The 16,886-nt window shown below is 42.4% G+C and overlaps 1 protein-coding gene across 1 annotated transcript in view; it reads right to left on the bottom strand.

Moving 5' to 3' along the window:
- meak7 (MTOR associated protein, eak-7 homolog) overlaps nt 1–16,886 on the bottom strand; it is a 60,895-nt gene that overhangs the window by 17,280 nt on the left and 26,729 nt on the right. The window contains exons 3-4 of the mRNA XM_060837606.1: nt 12,147–12,380; nt 10,501–10,645 (exon numbers count right to left, since the gene is read on the bottom strand). Of these exons, the coding sequence (XP_060693589.1) occupies nt 10,501–10,645; nt 12,147–12,380 (379 nt within the window). The remainder of the gene's footprint in view (nt 1–10,500; nt 10,646–12,146; nt 12,381–16,886) is intronic.

Here is a 16,886-nt window from a genome sequence, read left to right as displayed (position 1 = left end):
ACTTTCCGTTTACACAATAATTTGTAAAGTGGGACTTTATCAAAGTCTTTCCGAAAATCCAAATTAGCCATATAAGACCATAAGACATAGGAGTGGAAGTAAGGCCATTTGGCCCATTGAGTCCACTCCGCCATTCAATCATGGCTGATGGACATTTCAATTCCACTTACCCGCATTCTCCCCATAGCCCTTAATTCCTTGTGACATCAAGAATTTATCAATCTCTGCCTTGAAGACATTTAGCATCCCGGCCTCCACTGCACTCTGCGGCAATGAATTCCACAGGCCCACCCCTCTCTGGCTGAAGAAATGTCTTCGCATTTCTGTTCTGAATTGACCCCCTCTAATTCTAAGGCTGTGTCCACAGTCCTGGTCTCCTCGCCTAATGGAAACAATTTCCTAGCGTCCATCCTTTCCAAGCCATGTATTATCTTGTAAGTTTCTATTATATCTCTCCTTAATCTTCTCAACTTCAATGAATACAATCCCAGGATTCTCAGCCGTTCCTCGTATGTTAGACCTACCATTCCAGGGATCATCCATGTGAATCTCCGCTGGATACGTTCCAGTGCCAGTATGTCCTTCCTGAGGTGTGGGGACCAAACCTGGACACAGTACTCCAAATGGGGCCTAACCAGAGCTGTATAAAGTCTCAGTAGCACAACAGTGCTTTTATATTCCAATCCTCTTGAGATAAACGACAACATTGCATTCGCTTTCTTAATCACAGACTCAACCTGCATGTTTACCTTTAGAGAATCCTCAACTAGCACGCCCAGATCCCTTTGAATTTGGCTTTATGAATTTTCTCACCATTTAGAAAGTAGTCTACGCTTTTATTCTTTTTTCCAAAGTGCAAGACCTCGCATTTGCTCATGTTGAATTCCATCAGCCATTTCCTGGACCACTCTCCCAAACTGTCTAGAACCTTCTGCAGCCTCCCCACTTCCTCAGTACTACCTGCCTGTTCACCTAACTTCGTATCATCAGCAAACTTCTCTAGAATGCCCCCAGTCCCTTCATCCAGATCATTAATATATAAATGTGAACAGCTGCGGCCCCAACACTGAACCCTGCGGGACACCGCTCATCACCGGCTGCCATTCCGAAAAAGAATCTTTTATCCCAACTCTCTGCCTTAATTATGCATTAATTATTTTCACACTAAGAAGAAGAGAAATTTCTTCACTCAAAGGGAAATGAACCAATAGAATTTCTGCCACCGAAGATAGTCACTGAATATATTTAAAAAAAAGAGGTAAGATTTCTACAAGATAAATAGTATCAATGGGTATAGGAAGAGAGCAAGACATAGCGTTGAGATAGAGGATCAGCCATGATAATGTTGGGGTTCAGAATAGGTTTTGTGAGCTGAGTGGCCTACTCACGCTCCTATGAACCAGACGATGGCTGACACCTATTATGTTAAAATAGGCACAATACGTACACGTGTTCTTTGCAAATAGTGTACTAATATAGGCAGCTTCCAGTGAATGTCAGGACAATTCTTACCACACTCAAGATACTTTAGCAGGTGCTGTCCAATTGCAGAATCACAATTTTGGACACTGCTTTAAGTATAACAAGCATGTGTTAGTTGGTTAGTTGGTTACAGGCAGGTGAAGGAATATTTTGTTTGATATAATTCACCAGTTTTTGGGTCATAAAGAACATATACTCAGCATCACACCACTACTGAAATTCACATACCACATTACTCATTTGTGTAACAGGTACAATGTCTTTTCATTTTAACAGCGACATCCAGTTAGCAGTCAACACCATTTATGCTGATATTGCTCCTGCTCTCAAATTTCTCAGATTTTAATTTCTCATATTTTGCACAAACTCATGAAGGCCATGGCCATGACTTCCTGAAAAGTACTCAGCTAAAAGCCATAAGAAATCTGAAAAATTGTGCCTATTCCTATCAGAATCCTATTTTACTATTTGTTCATGGGATATGGGCGTCACTGGCTAGACCAACATTTACTGCCAATTCCTAAAAGACAGAGGGCTATTAAGAATCAAGCACATTGTTGTGGGTCTGGAGTCACAAATAGGTGAGACCAGGTAAGGATTTCAAATTTCCTTCCCTAAAAGGACGTTAGTGAACCAGGTGGGTTTATACAATTGACAGTTGTTTCGTGTTCACCATTAGGCCAGCTTTTTAATCCATGTCCAATTACCAACAATCAGATTCCCTTCTCATACAATACAAAATTACTGTCCCTCTTTATGTTGGTATTACAACTGTCCTGATGAAAGCAAGACAAAACACTTCAACAACACGTGTCGTTTTTCAGCAATCCTCAAGTACCATCATATGAAACTAGGACATAGAGCATCTACTTGGATACAACAGGGTACAGGGATATGAGGAAAAACCAGCAGACTTGGCACTAGGTAATAGAACTGGTGTAGGTGCAATGGGCTGAATGGCCTCTTTCTGTACTGTAATAAACCTGCGATCCTACCAAATGACTATATATTCACTTGCTTTATAACAGATTGACAGCTTGAGAAGATTTAACTTTTCTGAATGGTTTTATGAATGAGGATTTTCAGCATTATCGACATGTGAATGAGAGCACAGTAAGAACAGAAGTTGATTATTTTAACAAAATCACTATTTTAAATAAGTGACTCCTGAGTGGCACATAGTTGGCTGTGGAGAATACATAAGGACATGGAGGTTGTGTAGGTGTGTTTTGCAGAAGGGACCTGACATACACCATTAAAACTTGGCCAGGGCCCCAGTAAACAGAAGCAGGTATTCTAACTTTCTGGTCCAGCCACCCATCAGGCTGTGTTGCTACCTCAGGAGTTCCACCCGTGGCATAACACTGACTCCATCCCTTCCTTACCGAAATAAATATACCAGGCTCAGATTTATTTTTAAAAAGAGGCAGATTGGAAAGTTCCTCGACTAACAAAGGTGACCGTAGCCTCAAAAGAACATATGTGGCTCCCTGATTAGGGAGAGACAACTGGTGTGAGTTTAATCTGACGGTCACCACATCTCAGGTAAGGGGTGTGGTTTAGAAGGCAGGATTTTCATGGTGATCTTGGCCAATATGGGAACTGAACACATGCTGTTGGTGTGACCCTACATCACAAACCAGCCATCCTGAGCTAACCGAGAACAACTAAACCTTTCTGATTCTCCAAACTCCGAACCAGACAGCAGGCGGGAAAGAGGGATAATCAAATTGTGACATTTTACACATTTAGCTGTATTCCTGTACTTTGGTTCACCTGACAATAAACTCTAATTCTAATTTTTAAATCTTGCATTTATGAGTTTACAGTGCATGGCAATGATGGCATAATGTCAATGCTTTGAGATCTTTTTAGCTATGATGATTTAATTAGGATTCTGGGCAATCCAAGATGGAGGATGGGAAAAATTTCTGGCTGTAACAGCTGCTCCTTTTTTGAGGTATTTTAGGTGCTGGAGGTGATTTCCTTGAATTCCAGGAGCAGCAATTACTGTTTTATAAGATGTTGCATTGTTTTGGAACTTTGGGGGAAAAAAAGTCAAAACAACAGCTGTTTTAAAAGGAAGAAGAACAGACAAAGGAAGCACATGGTGAGGTCAGTGCAGGAGAGAGAAAAAAAACTGACCAGAGTGAACCTGCACAGTTACTGACTTTGCTGTTTGAATTCATGTATCACTGGACATCAGAGTGCTTCTGGGAAAACAGTGAAATTCACAACTTATCTTGGAGGAACTGTTGGGTGAAGTTCACAGCATAGAATCAGATAAGTTAATTGTTTTAAGTCTCCAGTCATGAGTAGAGTGGGTTCTTTCTTGATTAACTGTTTTTTGAGCTATGTCTCTTGATTAAACTTAAAATATAAACCGTAACTATTAATCTAACCTGGGGCAGTCTTTGTAGAGGAATAAGACGCTGTTATTTTCTGTGTCTGTGGGTTGTGAAGGAGCAAAAATGGCCTTTAGAAGAGTGGTATGTGCTTCTTGTCAGATTTAGGAGTTTAAAGGGAGTTTAAGGATTACTGCGGATTATATCTGCAATAAATGCTGTTTGTTGCAAATCTTATCAGATTGAATGGATCAGTTGGAGAGACAGTAAGAAGCAATGAGGAGTTTACAACAGTAACAGTATGTGATGGATGGCAGTTATAGGAAGGGGCCAGCAAGAGGTCATTGTCCACATTGGAACCAAAGACATAGGAAGGGAAAAGGTTGAGATCCTGAAGGGTGATTACACAGAGTTAGGCAGGAATTTAAAAAGGAGGTCCTTGAGAGGAGTAATATCTGGAATACTCCCGGTGCTACAAGCTAGTGAGGGCAGGAAGAGGAGGATAGAGCAGATGAATGCATGGCTGAGGAGCTGGTATATGGGAGAAGGATTCACATTTTTGGATCATTGGAATCTCTTTTGGGGTAGAAGTGACCTGTACAAGGAGGTCGGATAGCACCTAAATTGGAAGGGGACTAATATACTGGCAGGGAAATTGGCGAGAGCTCCTCGGGAGGATTTAAACTAGTAAGGTTTTTGGGGGGGGGAGTGGATGAGGAAAGAGATCAATCTGAGACTGGTACAGTTGAGAACAGAAGCAAGTCAAACAGTCAGGGCAGGCAGGGACAAGGTAGGACTAATAAATTAAACTGCATTTATTTCAATGCAAGGGGCCTAACAGGGAAGGTAGATGAACTCAGGGCATGGTTAGGAACATGAAATAGGATATCATAGCAATTACAGAAACATGGCTCAGGGATGGACAGGACTGGCAGCTTAACGTTCCAAGATACAAATGCTACAGGAAGGACAGAAAGGGAGGCAAGAGAGGACGGGGAGTGGTATTTTTGATAAGGGATAGCATTACAGCTATGCTGAAGGAGCATATTCCTGGAAATACATCCAGGGAAGTTATTTGGATGGAACTGAGAAATAAGAAAGGGATAATCACCTTATTGGGATTGTATTGTAGACTCCCTAATAGTTAGAGGGAAATTGAGAAACAAACTTGTAAGGAGATCTCAGCTATCTGTAAGAATAATCGGGTGGTTATGGTAGGGGATTTTAACTTTCCAAACGTAGGCTGGGACAATCATAGCATTAAGGGTATAGATGGAGAGGAATTTGTTAAGTGTGTACAAGACAATTTTCTGATTCAGTGTGTGGATGTACCTACTAGAGAAGGTGCAAAACTTGACCTACTCATGGGAAATAAGGCAGGGCAGGTGACTGAGATGTCAGTGGGGGAGCACTTTGGGGCCAGCGACCATAATTCTATTAGATTTAAAATAGTGATGGAAAAGGATAGAACAGATTTAAAAGTTGAAGTTCTAAATTGGAGAAAGCTCAATTTTGACGGTATTAGGCAAGAATTTTCAAAAGCTGATCGGGGGGCAGATGTTCGCAGGTAAAGGGACAGCTGGAAAATGGAAAAACTTCAGAAATTAGATAACGAAAATCCAGAGAAAGTATATTCCTGTTAAGGTGAAAGGAAAATCTGATAAGTATAGGGAATGCTGGATGACTAAAGAAATTGAGGGTTTGGTTAATGTCAGGTATAGACAGGATAGATCAAGTGAATGTCAGCATATGTCAGGTATAGACAGGATAGATCAAGTGAATCCTTAGAAGAATATAAAGGAAGTAGGAGTATACTTCAGAGGGAAATCAGGATGGCAAAAAGGGAAAATGAGATAGCTTGGCAAACAGAATTAAAGAGAGTTCAAATAGGTTTTTACAAATACATTAAGGACAAAAGGGTAACTAGGGAGAGAATAGGGCCCCTCAAAGATCAGCAAGGCGGCCTTTGTGTGGAGCTGCAGAAAATGGGGGAAATACTAAATGAATATTTTGCAAGGTTTGTGAAGGTTTGTAGCTCAGGTTGACGGTTAGGGTGTAGGTTTGCTCGCTGAGCTGTAGGTTTGATATCCAGACGTTTCATTATCTGGCTAGGTAACATCATCAGTGGCAACCTCAAAGTGAAGCGAAACTGTTGTCTCCTGCTTTCTATTTATGTTTGTCCTGGATGGGGTTCCTGGGGTTTGTGGTGATGTCATTTCCTGTTCATTTTCTGAGGGATTGATAGATGGTATCTAGATCTGTGTGTTTATTTATGGGGTTGTGGTTGGAGTGCCAGGCCTCTAGGAATTCTCTGGTATGTCTTTGCTTCACCTGTCCCAGGATAGATGTGTTGTCCCAGTCGAAATGGTAGGGATTTTTCCCTCTGTGTGTAGGGCTACGAGGGAGAGAGGGTCGTGTCTTTTTGTGGCTAGTTGGTGTTTGTGTATCCTGGTGGCTAACTTTCTTCCTGTTTGTCCTCCGTAGTGTTTGTGGCAGTCCTTGCATGGAATTTTGGAGACGACGTTGGTTTTGTCCATGGGTTGTATGGGTCTTTTAAGTTTGTTAGTTTTTGTGTGAGAGTGTTGGTGGGTTTGTGTGCTACTAGGATTCTGAGGGGTCTCAGTAGTCTGGCTGTCATTTCTGAAACTTCTTTGATGTACAGTAAGGTGGTTAGGGTTTCTGGCTGTGTTTGGTCTGCTTGTCGTGGTTTGTTCTTGAGGAATCTACAGACTCTATTTTTTGAGTATCCGTTCTTCTTGAATACGTTGTATAGGTGGTTCTCCTCTGTTTTACGAAGTTCGTCTGTGCTGCAGTGTGAGGTGGCTCATTGGAATAGTGTTCTGATACAGCTTCGTTTGTGTGTGTTACGATGGTTGCTGGTGTAGTTAAGTATTTGGACAGTATTTGTCGGTTTTCTGTATACGCAGGTTTGTAGTTCTCCGTTGTCCGTTCTTTCGACTGTGACATCCAGGAATGCGAGTTTGTTGTCAGTTTCTTCCTCCTTGGTGAACTTTATGCCTGTGAGGGTGTTGTTGATGATGTTAAATGTCTCTTCTATCTTGTTTCGTTTTATGATGACAAAGGTGTCATATACGGAGCGGACCCAGAATTTTGGTTTGATGGTTGGTAGGGCTGTTTGTTCTAGTCTTTGCATTACCGCTTCTGCTATGAATCCTGATAGTGGAGATCCCATGGGTGTGCCATTGGTTTGTTTGTAGACTATGTTGTTGAAAGTGAAGTGGGTGGTGAGGCACAGGTCCACTAGCTTCATGATGTTTTCGTTGGTAATGTGATTGATGGTGGTTGGGGTATGTGTGATGGTCTCTTCTAAAAGTGTGGTAAGTGTTTCCTTTGCCAGGTCAATTTTGACGGAGGTGAACAGTGCTGTTACGTCGAATGAGATCATTGTTTAATCTTCCTCTATTTTGGTGTTTTTGATCATTTTTAGGAATTCCTGGGTGGAGTGGATGGAGTGCTGTGACTCTTCTACTAGGTATTTCAGTCTTGCATGTAGTTCTTTGGCCAGTCTGTAAGTTGGTGTTCCGGGTAGTGAGACTATGGGTCTGAGGGGGGCTCCTTGTTTATGGATTTTTGGTATTCCGTAGAATCGTGGGGCGTTGGTCCCATCTGGTTTCATTTTTGGAATTCCGTTTTGCTTAATTGTCCGGAATTGCGTAATTGTTTTTAAGAGATATGTAATTTTGTTTTCTAGTTGTGGGGTCAGGTCTAGTGCCATCTGTGGGTAGGTGTTGGTGTCTGCGAGTAGTGCATTGGCTTTCTCTATGTAGTCCCTTCTGTTCAGGATGACTGTGAGCCGACCTTTATCTGTAGGTAACATAACAATGTTTTTGTCTTTTTTGAGGTTTTCTAGGGCTTTCTTTTCTTGTGTGTTCAGTTTGTTTCCTTCCCTCTTTCGGCTCAGAGTAGGTGCAACTGTCTGTCTGATCGTTTGTTGTATTTCTTCTGTGAGTTTGTTGTCCTTCAACATGGTTTCTAATGCCGCTAGGAAATCCTTCCTGTCAGGGTCTCGGTAAATGAAATTTAGTCCTTTTACTAGTACCACCTTTTCTGTGTCTGATAGCGTTCGGTCTGATAAGTTCTTTATCCATGCCCCTGTGTTATTGGTTTTGTCTTTGTTGGGAGTTTGTCAAGTTTTTTTCTTTCCTAACACACACAAACGAAGCTGTATCAGAACAGTATTCCAACAAGCCACCTCATACTGCAGCACAGACGAACTTTGGAAAACAGAGGAGAACCACCTATACAATGCATTCAAGAAGAACGGATACTCAAAAAATACAATCCGCAGATTTCTCAAGAACAAACCACGACAAGCAGACCAAATACAGCCAGAAACCCTAACCACCTTACCATACATCAAAGAAGTTTCAGAAATGACAGCCGGACTACTAAGACGCCTCAGAATCCTAGTAGCACACAAACCCATCAACACTCTCACACAAAAACTAACAAACTTAAAAGACCCAATATAACCCATGGACAAAACGTTGTCTACAAAATTCTATGCAAGGACTGCCACAAACACTACGTAGGACAAACAGGAAGAAAGTTAGCCACCAGGATACACGAACACCAACTAGCCACAAAAAGACACGACCCTCTCTCCCTCATAGCCCTACACACTGAGGAAAAAAACCCCACCATTTCGACTGGGACAACACATCTATCCTGGCACAGGCTAAGCAAAGACATACTAGAGAATTCCTAGAAGCCTGGCACTCCAACCACAACGCCATAAACAAACACATAGATCTAGATACCATCTATCAATCCCTCAGGAAATGACATCACCACAAACCCCAGGAACCCCATCCAGGACAAACATATAAATAGAAAGCAGGAGACAACAGCTTCGCTTCACTTGGAGGTCACCACTGATGAGCATGTTGCATCAGTATTTACTATGGAAAAGGATATGGAAGATGTAGACTGTAGGGAAATAGATGGTGACATCTTGCAAAATGTCCATATTACAGAAGAGGACGTGCTGGATGTCCTGAATTGCATAAAGGTGGATAAATCCCTAGGACCTGATCAGGTGTACCCTAGAACTCTGTGGGAAGCTAGAGGAGTAATTGCTAGGCCTCTTGCTCAGATATTTGTATCACCGATAGTCACAGGTGAGGTGCCAGAAGACAGGAGGTTGGCTAATGTTGGTGCCACTGTTTAAGAAGGGTAGTAAGGACAAGCCAGGGAACTATAGACCAGTGAGCCTGATGTTGGTGGTGGGCAGGTTGTCGGAGGGAATCCTGAGGGACAGGATGCACATGTATTTGGAAAGGCAAAGACTGAGTCAGGATAGTCAACATGGCTTTGTGTGCGCAAAATCATGCCTCACAAACTTGATTGAGTTTTTTGAGGAAGTAACAAAGAGGATTGATGAGGGCAGAGCAGTAGATGTGATCTATATGGACTTCAGTAAGGCTTTCGACAAGGTTCCCCATGGGAGACTGATTAGCAAGGTTAGATCTCATGGAATAAAGGGAGAATTAGCCATTTGGTTACAGAACTGGCTCAAAGGTAGAAGACAGAGGATGGTGGTGGTGGGTTGTTTTTCAGACTGGAGGCTTGTGACCAGTGGAGTGCCACAAGGAGCGGTGCTGGGTCCTCTACTTTTTGTCATTTACATAAATTATTTGGATGCGAGCATAAGAGATACGTTTAGTAAGTTTGCGGATGACACCAAAATTTGAGGTGTCGCGGACAGTGAAGAGGGTTACCTCAGATTACAACAGGATCTTAACCAGATTGGCCAATGGACTGAGAAGTGGCACATGGAGTTTAATGCAGATAAATGTGAGGTGCTGCATTTTGGGAAAGCAAATCTTAGCAGGACTTATACACTTAATGGTAAAGTCCTAGGGAGTGTTGCTGAACAAAGAGACCTTGGAGTGCAGGCTCATAGCTCCTTGAAAGTGGAGTTGCAGGTAGATAGGATAGTGAAGGCGGCATGTGGTATGCTTCCCTTTATTTGTCAGAGGTGGGAGGTCATGCTGCGGCTGTACAGGACATGGTTAGGCCACTGTTGGAATATTGCATGCAGTTCTGGTCTCCTTCCTATCGGAAAGATGTTGTGAAACTTGAAAGGGTTCAGAAAAGATTTACAAGAATGTTGCCAGGGTTGGAGGATTTGAGCTATAGGGAGAGGCTGAATATAGGGGTTGTTTTCCCTGGAATGTCAGAGGCTGTGAGGTGACCTTATAGAGGTTGACATAATTATGGGGGGCATGGATAGGGTAAATAGGCAAAGTCTTTTCCCTGGTGTCGGGGAGTCCAGAACTAGAGGGCATAGGTTTAGTGTGAGAGGGGAAAAATACAAAAGAGACCTAAGGGGCAACCTTTTTACACACAGGGTGGTACAGGTATGGAATGAGCTGCCAGAGGAAGTGGTGGAGGCTGGTGCAATTGCAACATTTAAGAGGCATTTGGATGGGTATATGAATAGGAAGGGTTTGGAGGGATTGGGTTGGGATATCTGGTCGACATGGACGGGTTGGAGTGAAGGATTTGTTTCCGTGCTGTACACCTCTATGACTCTCTGACACTGCGATCATATGTGCAGATGAGTTTTTAATTCCTGACAATTCAATTTTATTCCAGCTTTAAGCCGTTGTTAAAAACGGCATTGATATAGAACATGTAATATTAGTACCTTTAGACTTCAACTGAGATATCAGAAAATTCGTCAGACGTAATGTGCCTATAGTAGGCTCTGAGGTTTTCTCCAAAGACCAACCTCGAAGCATGCCTTCAACTTGCAGCAACTGGATCACTGCTATAATCAGATCCTTTGTGAACTACAAGGGATATACAACAAACCACAGATGAAACAGAGCAATATCCAGCACAAAGTGTTTGGAACAAAATGGTAAAGTACACAGATAAATTGTTAAAAAAAATAGTTGCAGTAGTGTCAGGAATGGGAAGGGATAAAAAGCAAGACAAAAGGATGGTTAAATTTCCCAAACTTAATTGCACACCCTGACCCAAATAGGAAGCAACTGACATGGAAACACAGAACATAGAAGCTAGGAGCAGGAGAAGACTTTTGGCCCTTTTGACACTGTCCCACCATTCTATATGATCATAGCTGAATCTCTATTTCAATGCCATATCCCTGCTTATGATTTGGTTCAATCAGATTGGTGTCTTGTCAAATAATCAGTCAACATTTCTTTGTAGATGAATAGTGACTATGTAATCAAGGTCTTGTGTTAACATGATGTCCGAAACTACCTCACGCACCCTGGCCTAGTGAGGGTGGCCATTGACAGGTCCAGGCAGTGACACATATGGACAGCGTCTATCAGCGTGAATTCTTGCCAAGTGTATTTGGACAAGAAGCTTGGGCAACTTTCTGTGTGCAGTTTGCACATTCTCCCCGTGTCTGCATGGGTTTTCTCCCACAATCCAAAGATGTGCAGGTTAGGTGAATTGACCATGCTAAATTGCCCAAAGTGTTACGTGAAAGGGGTAAATGTAGGGGAGTGGGTCTGGGTGGGTTGCGCTTCGGCAGGTCAGTGTGGACTTGTTGGGCCGAAGGGCCTGCTTCCACACTGTAAGTAATCTAATCTAATCATATGGGCTTTAAGTAAACAAGGACAATAGGAGTATGGACACAAACAGTTTCTTAACTTGGGCCTCCACAGCTTTCATATCGTTTCAGTGCCCACATTTTATTACAGTCAATGTTATCCAGAACAGCGCTTATAAGATCACCTTTCACTGGTTTAAACAAAAAAAGTTTGAAAAAATAGAAGTGCTTCCAAAACTAGCTTTCTTAAACAAAAAGATGAAGACGTCAGGAAAAAAAATTCTTAAAGGTGAAGCCTTAAAGAGCTAAGTCCAACTAATTACAACCTTGCCAGTCAAAAAGCAAGAAGAACAATTATAGAGCTTTGTGACCCAAACGAGGCTGATTCACATGAGACAAAATAAATGATCTAAATTTTGGATGTGAAACATGCTTTCAGGCATGAATGTGGCCAAATCTCACTTTTAAAATGGGGAATTAAGGAACTGAATTTCAGGGAAATCCTTTGCACCTAAACAAACAGTGGACAAAATATATATTGAACAGGATTAAACAGGGATGACACCCCTGACGCATTTCAACTTTAAAAATGCAAATGACTTTACAGGATAAAGATTTGGAGGTTTCTAGCCATATAAGAAGCTGAATGCTTTTATCTGCACCTGAAATCCCATTAAATCAAAATGCTCTACAATGAGAGAATGGGTAAGAGGGCACAGCATAAACAGAACACTGGCCTTTGTTGAAATCGAGATATTATTTACCTCTTTTATTTCCCTTCCTTTTATATCACCATCCGCATCTTGGGAAATCATTCTCTGAATTATAAAAGCTTTTTCTTCAGCTGTGCCTCGCATTGCATAAGCAAGGAATAAAACAAACTGTTTCTTGCTTATAGCATTACTGGGGCCTTCGGTTCTTTTAATTGGATCTACGCTTCTCATTGCATTGTAGAGTCGGATTGTCATGGGGCCCAGCACACCTGGATGCACGTAAGCCTGAGGATAAATAAGACAACATCACTTGGCATTGTAAAATACTCTCCTAAACTTCTTCCAACTCTATTTTTACATTTAGTCATCGGAGATGTGGGACAGCTGTCTAGAAACAACCAGTAATTTTCACTCCATTCTTCCTACTTAAAATTTATAACAATTCTCAAAGCTAAGAGGCAAAATCACTTCAGTGTCTATAAAAAGCTGAAGAATGATTGCACCCATAGCAAATTCCCAATGTCACTTCCAATGATAATCTGCACTGCCAAGCTCAGGAAAAAGTTAAAAATCACATGACACCAGATTATAGTCTAACAAATCCCAGTTTTGGATTTTGTATATTAATGATGCAAAACCTGCAACCTATTCTAAAAGGCGAAAGACTTAACAGTAATCCAGGTTTGTTCAATATATCAGATCAGTGTATGACACTAATGATCTTTAGCTATAAATTCTGTGTCCGATGATCCTACTCCACTAGCTACCTGACAAATGAGCAGCACTCTGAAAGTTTGTACTTCCAAGTAAACTTGTTGGACGATAACCTGATGTCATGTGATTTTTAATTTTGTCCACCCCAGTCCAACACCAGCGCCTCCGTACCAAAGCTCAGGACCGTTCCTTTGAGTGATCATAAGTCATCAGTTATGTAGTGGCATTGCTGGACCACATGGAACTTGGTGACCAGCAGGGTCTGTTTGGGGAAAAAAAAAGTGTCCAAATCACATCTGGGGTTGTGGGTGCTGTAGGTAATGTAATAATTAAACTATGAGTCTAGTTTCTCCCAGTCCAGTCCAGAATCTCTGTGGTGAGCAAGGTGTGCCAGAATAGTGCCAATATGCAAAATTACAGCCTAGAATATCAGAGATATTTCTACAAACTAAATTCAGTTTAAGGAATAGCGTAATGATTAAACATTTTGTTATTCCACTGGCTTTAGTCAGATATACTTATCTAAATTGCCAGTCCCTGGGTTAATTATATGCCAGAATTAGGCTCTCTTGCTTCACGAGAGTATCCCAGAACAGAATCCATATAAATATGAAGTAGGAGGAGGTAAAATTGAGCATGCTCACTTATTTGATAAGATCATGGCTGATCTGATTATGGTCAACATTCTATTTTCCCTTCTATAATAATCTAATTCAGCCTTAAAGTATCCAATAACTGTGACTCCATCGATCTCAAAGGAAGTGAGTTCCACACTGAACTCCAAGGGTGGCACGGTGGCTCAGTGGTTAGCACTGCTGCCTCACAGCACCAGGGTCCTAGGTTCCAGCCTTGGGCGACTGTCTGTGTGAAGTTTGCACGTTCTCCCCGTGTCTGTGTGGGTTTCCTCCAGGTGCTCTGGTTTCCTCCTACAATCTAAAGTTGGGCAGGTCACGTGAATTGGCCATTCCAAATTGCCCATAGTGATAGGTGCATTAGTCAGAGGGAAACAGGACTGGGTGGGTTACTCTCCAGAGGGTCAGTGTGGACTTGTTGGGCCGAAGGGCCTGTTTCCACACTGTAGGGAATCTAATCTAATCTAAACAACCCTCAGAGTGAACAAAATTCTCCTTGCCTTAATTTTAAATGGGAGACGCAATATTTCGAATGGTGCTGTCTTGTGCTAATCTCTCCCACATGCTCTCATGTATCAATCCCCTCAGGGTCTATGTTTTAATAATATCACCCTCATTCTCCTAAATTCCAATGGTTACAAGTGCAAAGGTTATCTGTGCAAGCTTTTCTCATAAGGTACCCCTTCATCCCAGGAGCTTATTCTTCCACTGTGTCTAACATGGCAAAAAACAGAAATAAACTACACTGTTTCTTGCTTATGACGTTACCGTGGCATGCTGGCTAATCAACTCCCTATCAAGGCTAATATGTTACCCTCTACACTACAAACTTTTAGTTTGTGTAGCAATCTGGATGTGGCATATAATCTGTGCCTTTTGGAAATGCAAGTACCCAAAACCCACAGGCTCCCCTTCATCATTTTGCTTGTTACCTGCCCAGTGAACTCTAATAAATGAATAATGTACCACTTCCCTTCACGATACCAGACTCAGCCTCTTTGCATTAAGATCAACGCAGCCTGAGAACAGAGATTAACAAAAGCAGTTCCTGCTTTTCTTCAGGACTTACATGTGGCAACCTTTTGTGAGCCATAGCACAAACCCTCACTACCAGGCTCACCTTTCCCTTTAAGGAGAATGTGAGGTCTGCAGATGCTGGAGATCAGAGCTGAAAATGTGTTGCTGGAAAAGCGCAGGTCAGGCAGCATCCAAGGGACAGGGGATTCGATGTTTCGGGCATAAGTCTTTCTTCATGCCTGAAACGTCGAATCCCCTGTTCCTTGGATGCTGCCTGACCTGCTGCGCTTTTCCAGCAACATATTTTCAGCTCACCTTTCCCTTTGGGCCGCACGGTGGCACAGTGGTTAGCACTGCTGCCTCACAGCGCCAGGGACCTGGGTTCAATTCCCGCCTCAGGCGACTGACTGTGTGGAGTTTGCACGTTCTCCCCGTGTCTGCGTGGGTTTCCTCCGGGTGCTCCGGTTTCCTCCCACAGTCCAAAGATGTGCGGGTCAGGTGAATTGGCCATGCTAAATTGTCCGTAGTGTTAGGTAAGGGGTAAATGTAGGGGTATGGGTGGGTTGCGCTTTGGCGGGTCGGTGTGGACTTGTTGGGCCGAAGGGCCTGTTTCCACACTGTAAGTAATCTAATCTAATCTTTAGCCTTCTTGCTGCACTTTGTTAGAAACTAAAGCCCATGTATCTGGTTCCCTGTTACAGCAAACAGCAGGAAACAACATGGGAAACTTGTCCCTTATTTTAAACTCATGAGCATACATGTTTGAAAATAAAACAAATGCAATAAATCCTGAAAGCTGAGGTGAGACAGAACTATGTTGTCTAATTGGCAGATGTCAAGTTTAGCCAGGGAAGCCAAGTATACTTGTCATGCTTAGTTGTTTGATGCCCTAATAAAACTGTGAGGACTACTCCCTTCAATTGCTTTTACTCAATTTACTCAAGTGCATACAAACAATCAACAGCTGTCAGAACTGAGGCCATAACCTCACTTCAGTGTTTTATTACTGTTTAAGAAAAGGTGGTGAGGAAAAACAAGGGAACTACACACTGGTGAGCCTGACGTCGGTGGTGGGCAAGTTGTTAGAGAAGATCCTGAGGGACAGGATGTACATGTATTTGGAAAGGCAAGGACTGATTAGCGATAGTCAACATGGCTTTGTGCATGGGAAATCATGTCTCACAAACTTGATTGAGTTTTTTGAAGAAATAACAAAGAGGATAGGTTGAGGGTGGGGGAGGGGAAGATATAAAAGAGACGTAAGGGGCAACATTTTCTCTCAAAGGGTGGTACGTGAATGGAAAGAGCTGCCAGAGGAAGTGGATATAGATATATGAATAGGAAGGCAAAGGTGAGGACTGCAGATGCTGGAGATTAGAGTCAAGATTAGAGTGTTGCTGTAAAAGCTCAGCAGGTATCCTGATGAAGTGTTCCTGCCCGAAACGTTGATTTTTCTGCTTCTCAGATGCTGCTTCATATGAATAGGAAGGGATTGGAGGGATATGAACCAGGTGCTGGCAGGTGGGACTAGATTGGGTTGGGATACCTGATCAGCATGGACGGGTTGGACTGAAGGGTCTCTTTCCGTGCTGTACATCTCTATGACAGATGAACGCAGAGCAGTAGATGTGATCCATATGGATTTTAGTAAGGCATTTGACAAGGTTCCCTATGGGAGACTGGTTATCAAGGTTAGATCTCATGAAAAACAGGGAGAACTAGCCATTTGGATACACAACTGGCTCACAGTTAGATGATAGAAGGTAGTGGTGGAATTGCTTTTCAGACTGGAGGCCTATGACCAATGGAGTGACACAAGGATCAGTACTGGGTCCATTGCTTTTCATCATTTATATGATTGAATGTGAACATAGAAGGTATGGTTACTAAGTTTGCAGATGACATCAAATTCGGAGGTGTAGTGGACAGCGAAGAAGGTTACATCAGATGGGCCAAAGGGCTGAGGGTGGCAGATAGAGTTTAATTTACATAAATGGGGAAACAAATCAGAACAGGACTTATACACTTAATGGTAAGGCCCTAGGGAGTGTTGCTAAACAAAGAGATCTTGGAGTGCAAATTCATAGCTCCTTGAAAGTGGAGTCGCAGGTAGATAGGATAGTGAAGAAGGCGTTTGGTATGCTTTCCTTTATCGGTCAGAGTATTGAGTACAGGAGTTGGGAGGTCATGTTGCGGCTGTACAGGACATTGGTTAGGCCACTTTTGGAATATTGCGTGCAAGTCTGGTCTCTTTGCTATTGGAGGGATGTTCTGAAACTTGAAAGGGTTCAGAGCAGATTCATAAGGATGTTGCCAGGGTTGGAGGATTTGAGCTATGGGGCAAAGTTCTAAATTGGAGAAAGGCCCATTTTGACAGTATTAGGCAAGAACTTTCAAATGCTGACTGGGGGCAAATGTTCGCAGGTAA

This window comes from Hemiscyllium ocellatum, chromosome 17 (assembly GCF_020745735.1).
Source record: "Hemiscyllium ocellatum isolate sHemOce1 chromosome 17, sHemOce1.pat.X.cur, whole genome shotgun sequence".
Taxonomy (NCBI): domain Eukaryota; kingdom Metazoa; phylum Chordata; class Chondrichthyes; order Orectolobiformes; family Hemiscylliidae; genus Hemiscyllium; species Hemiscyllium ocellatum.
Note: the sequence above shows the minus strand (reverse complement) of the source record. Positions and strands in the feature narration are given on the sequence as shown.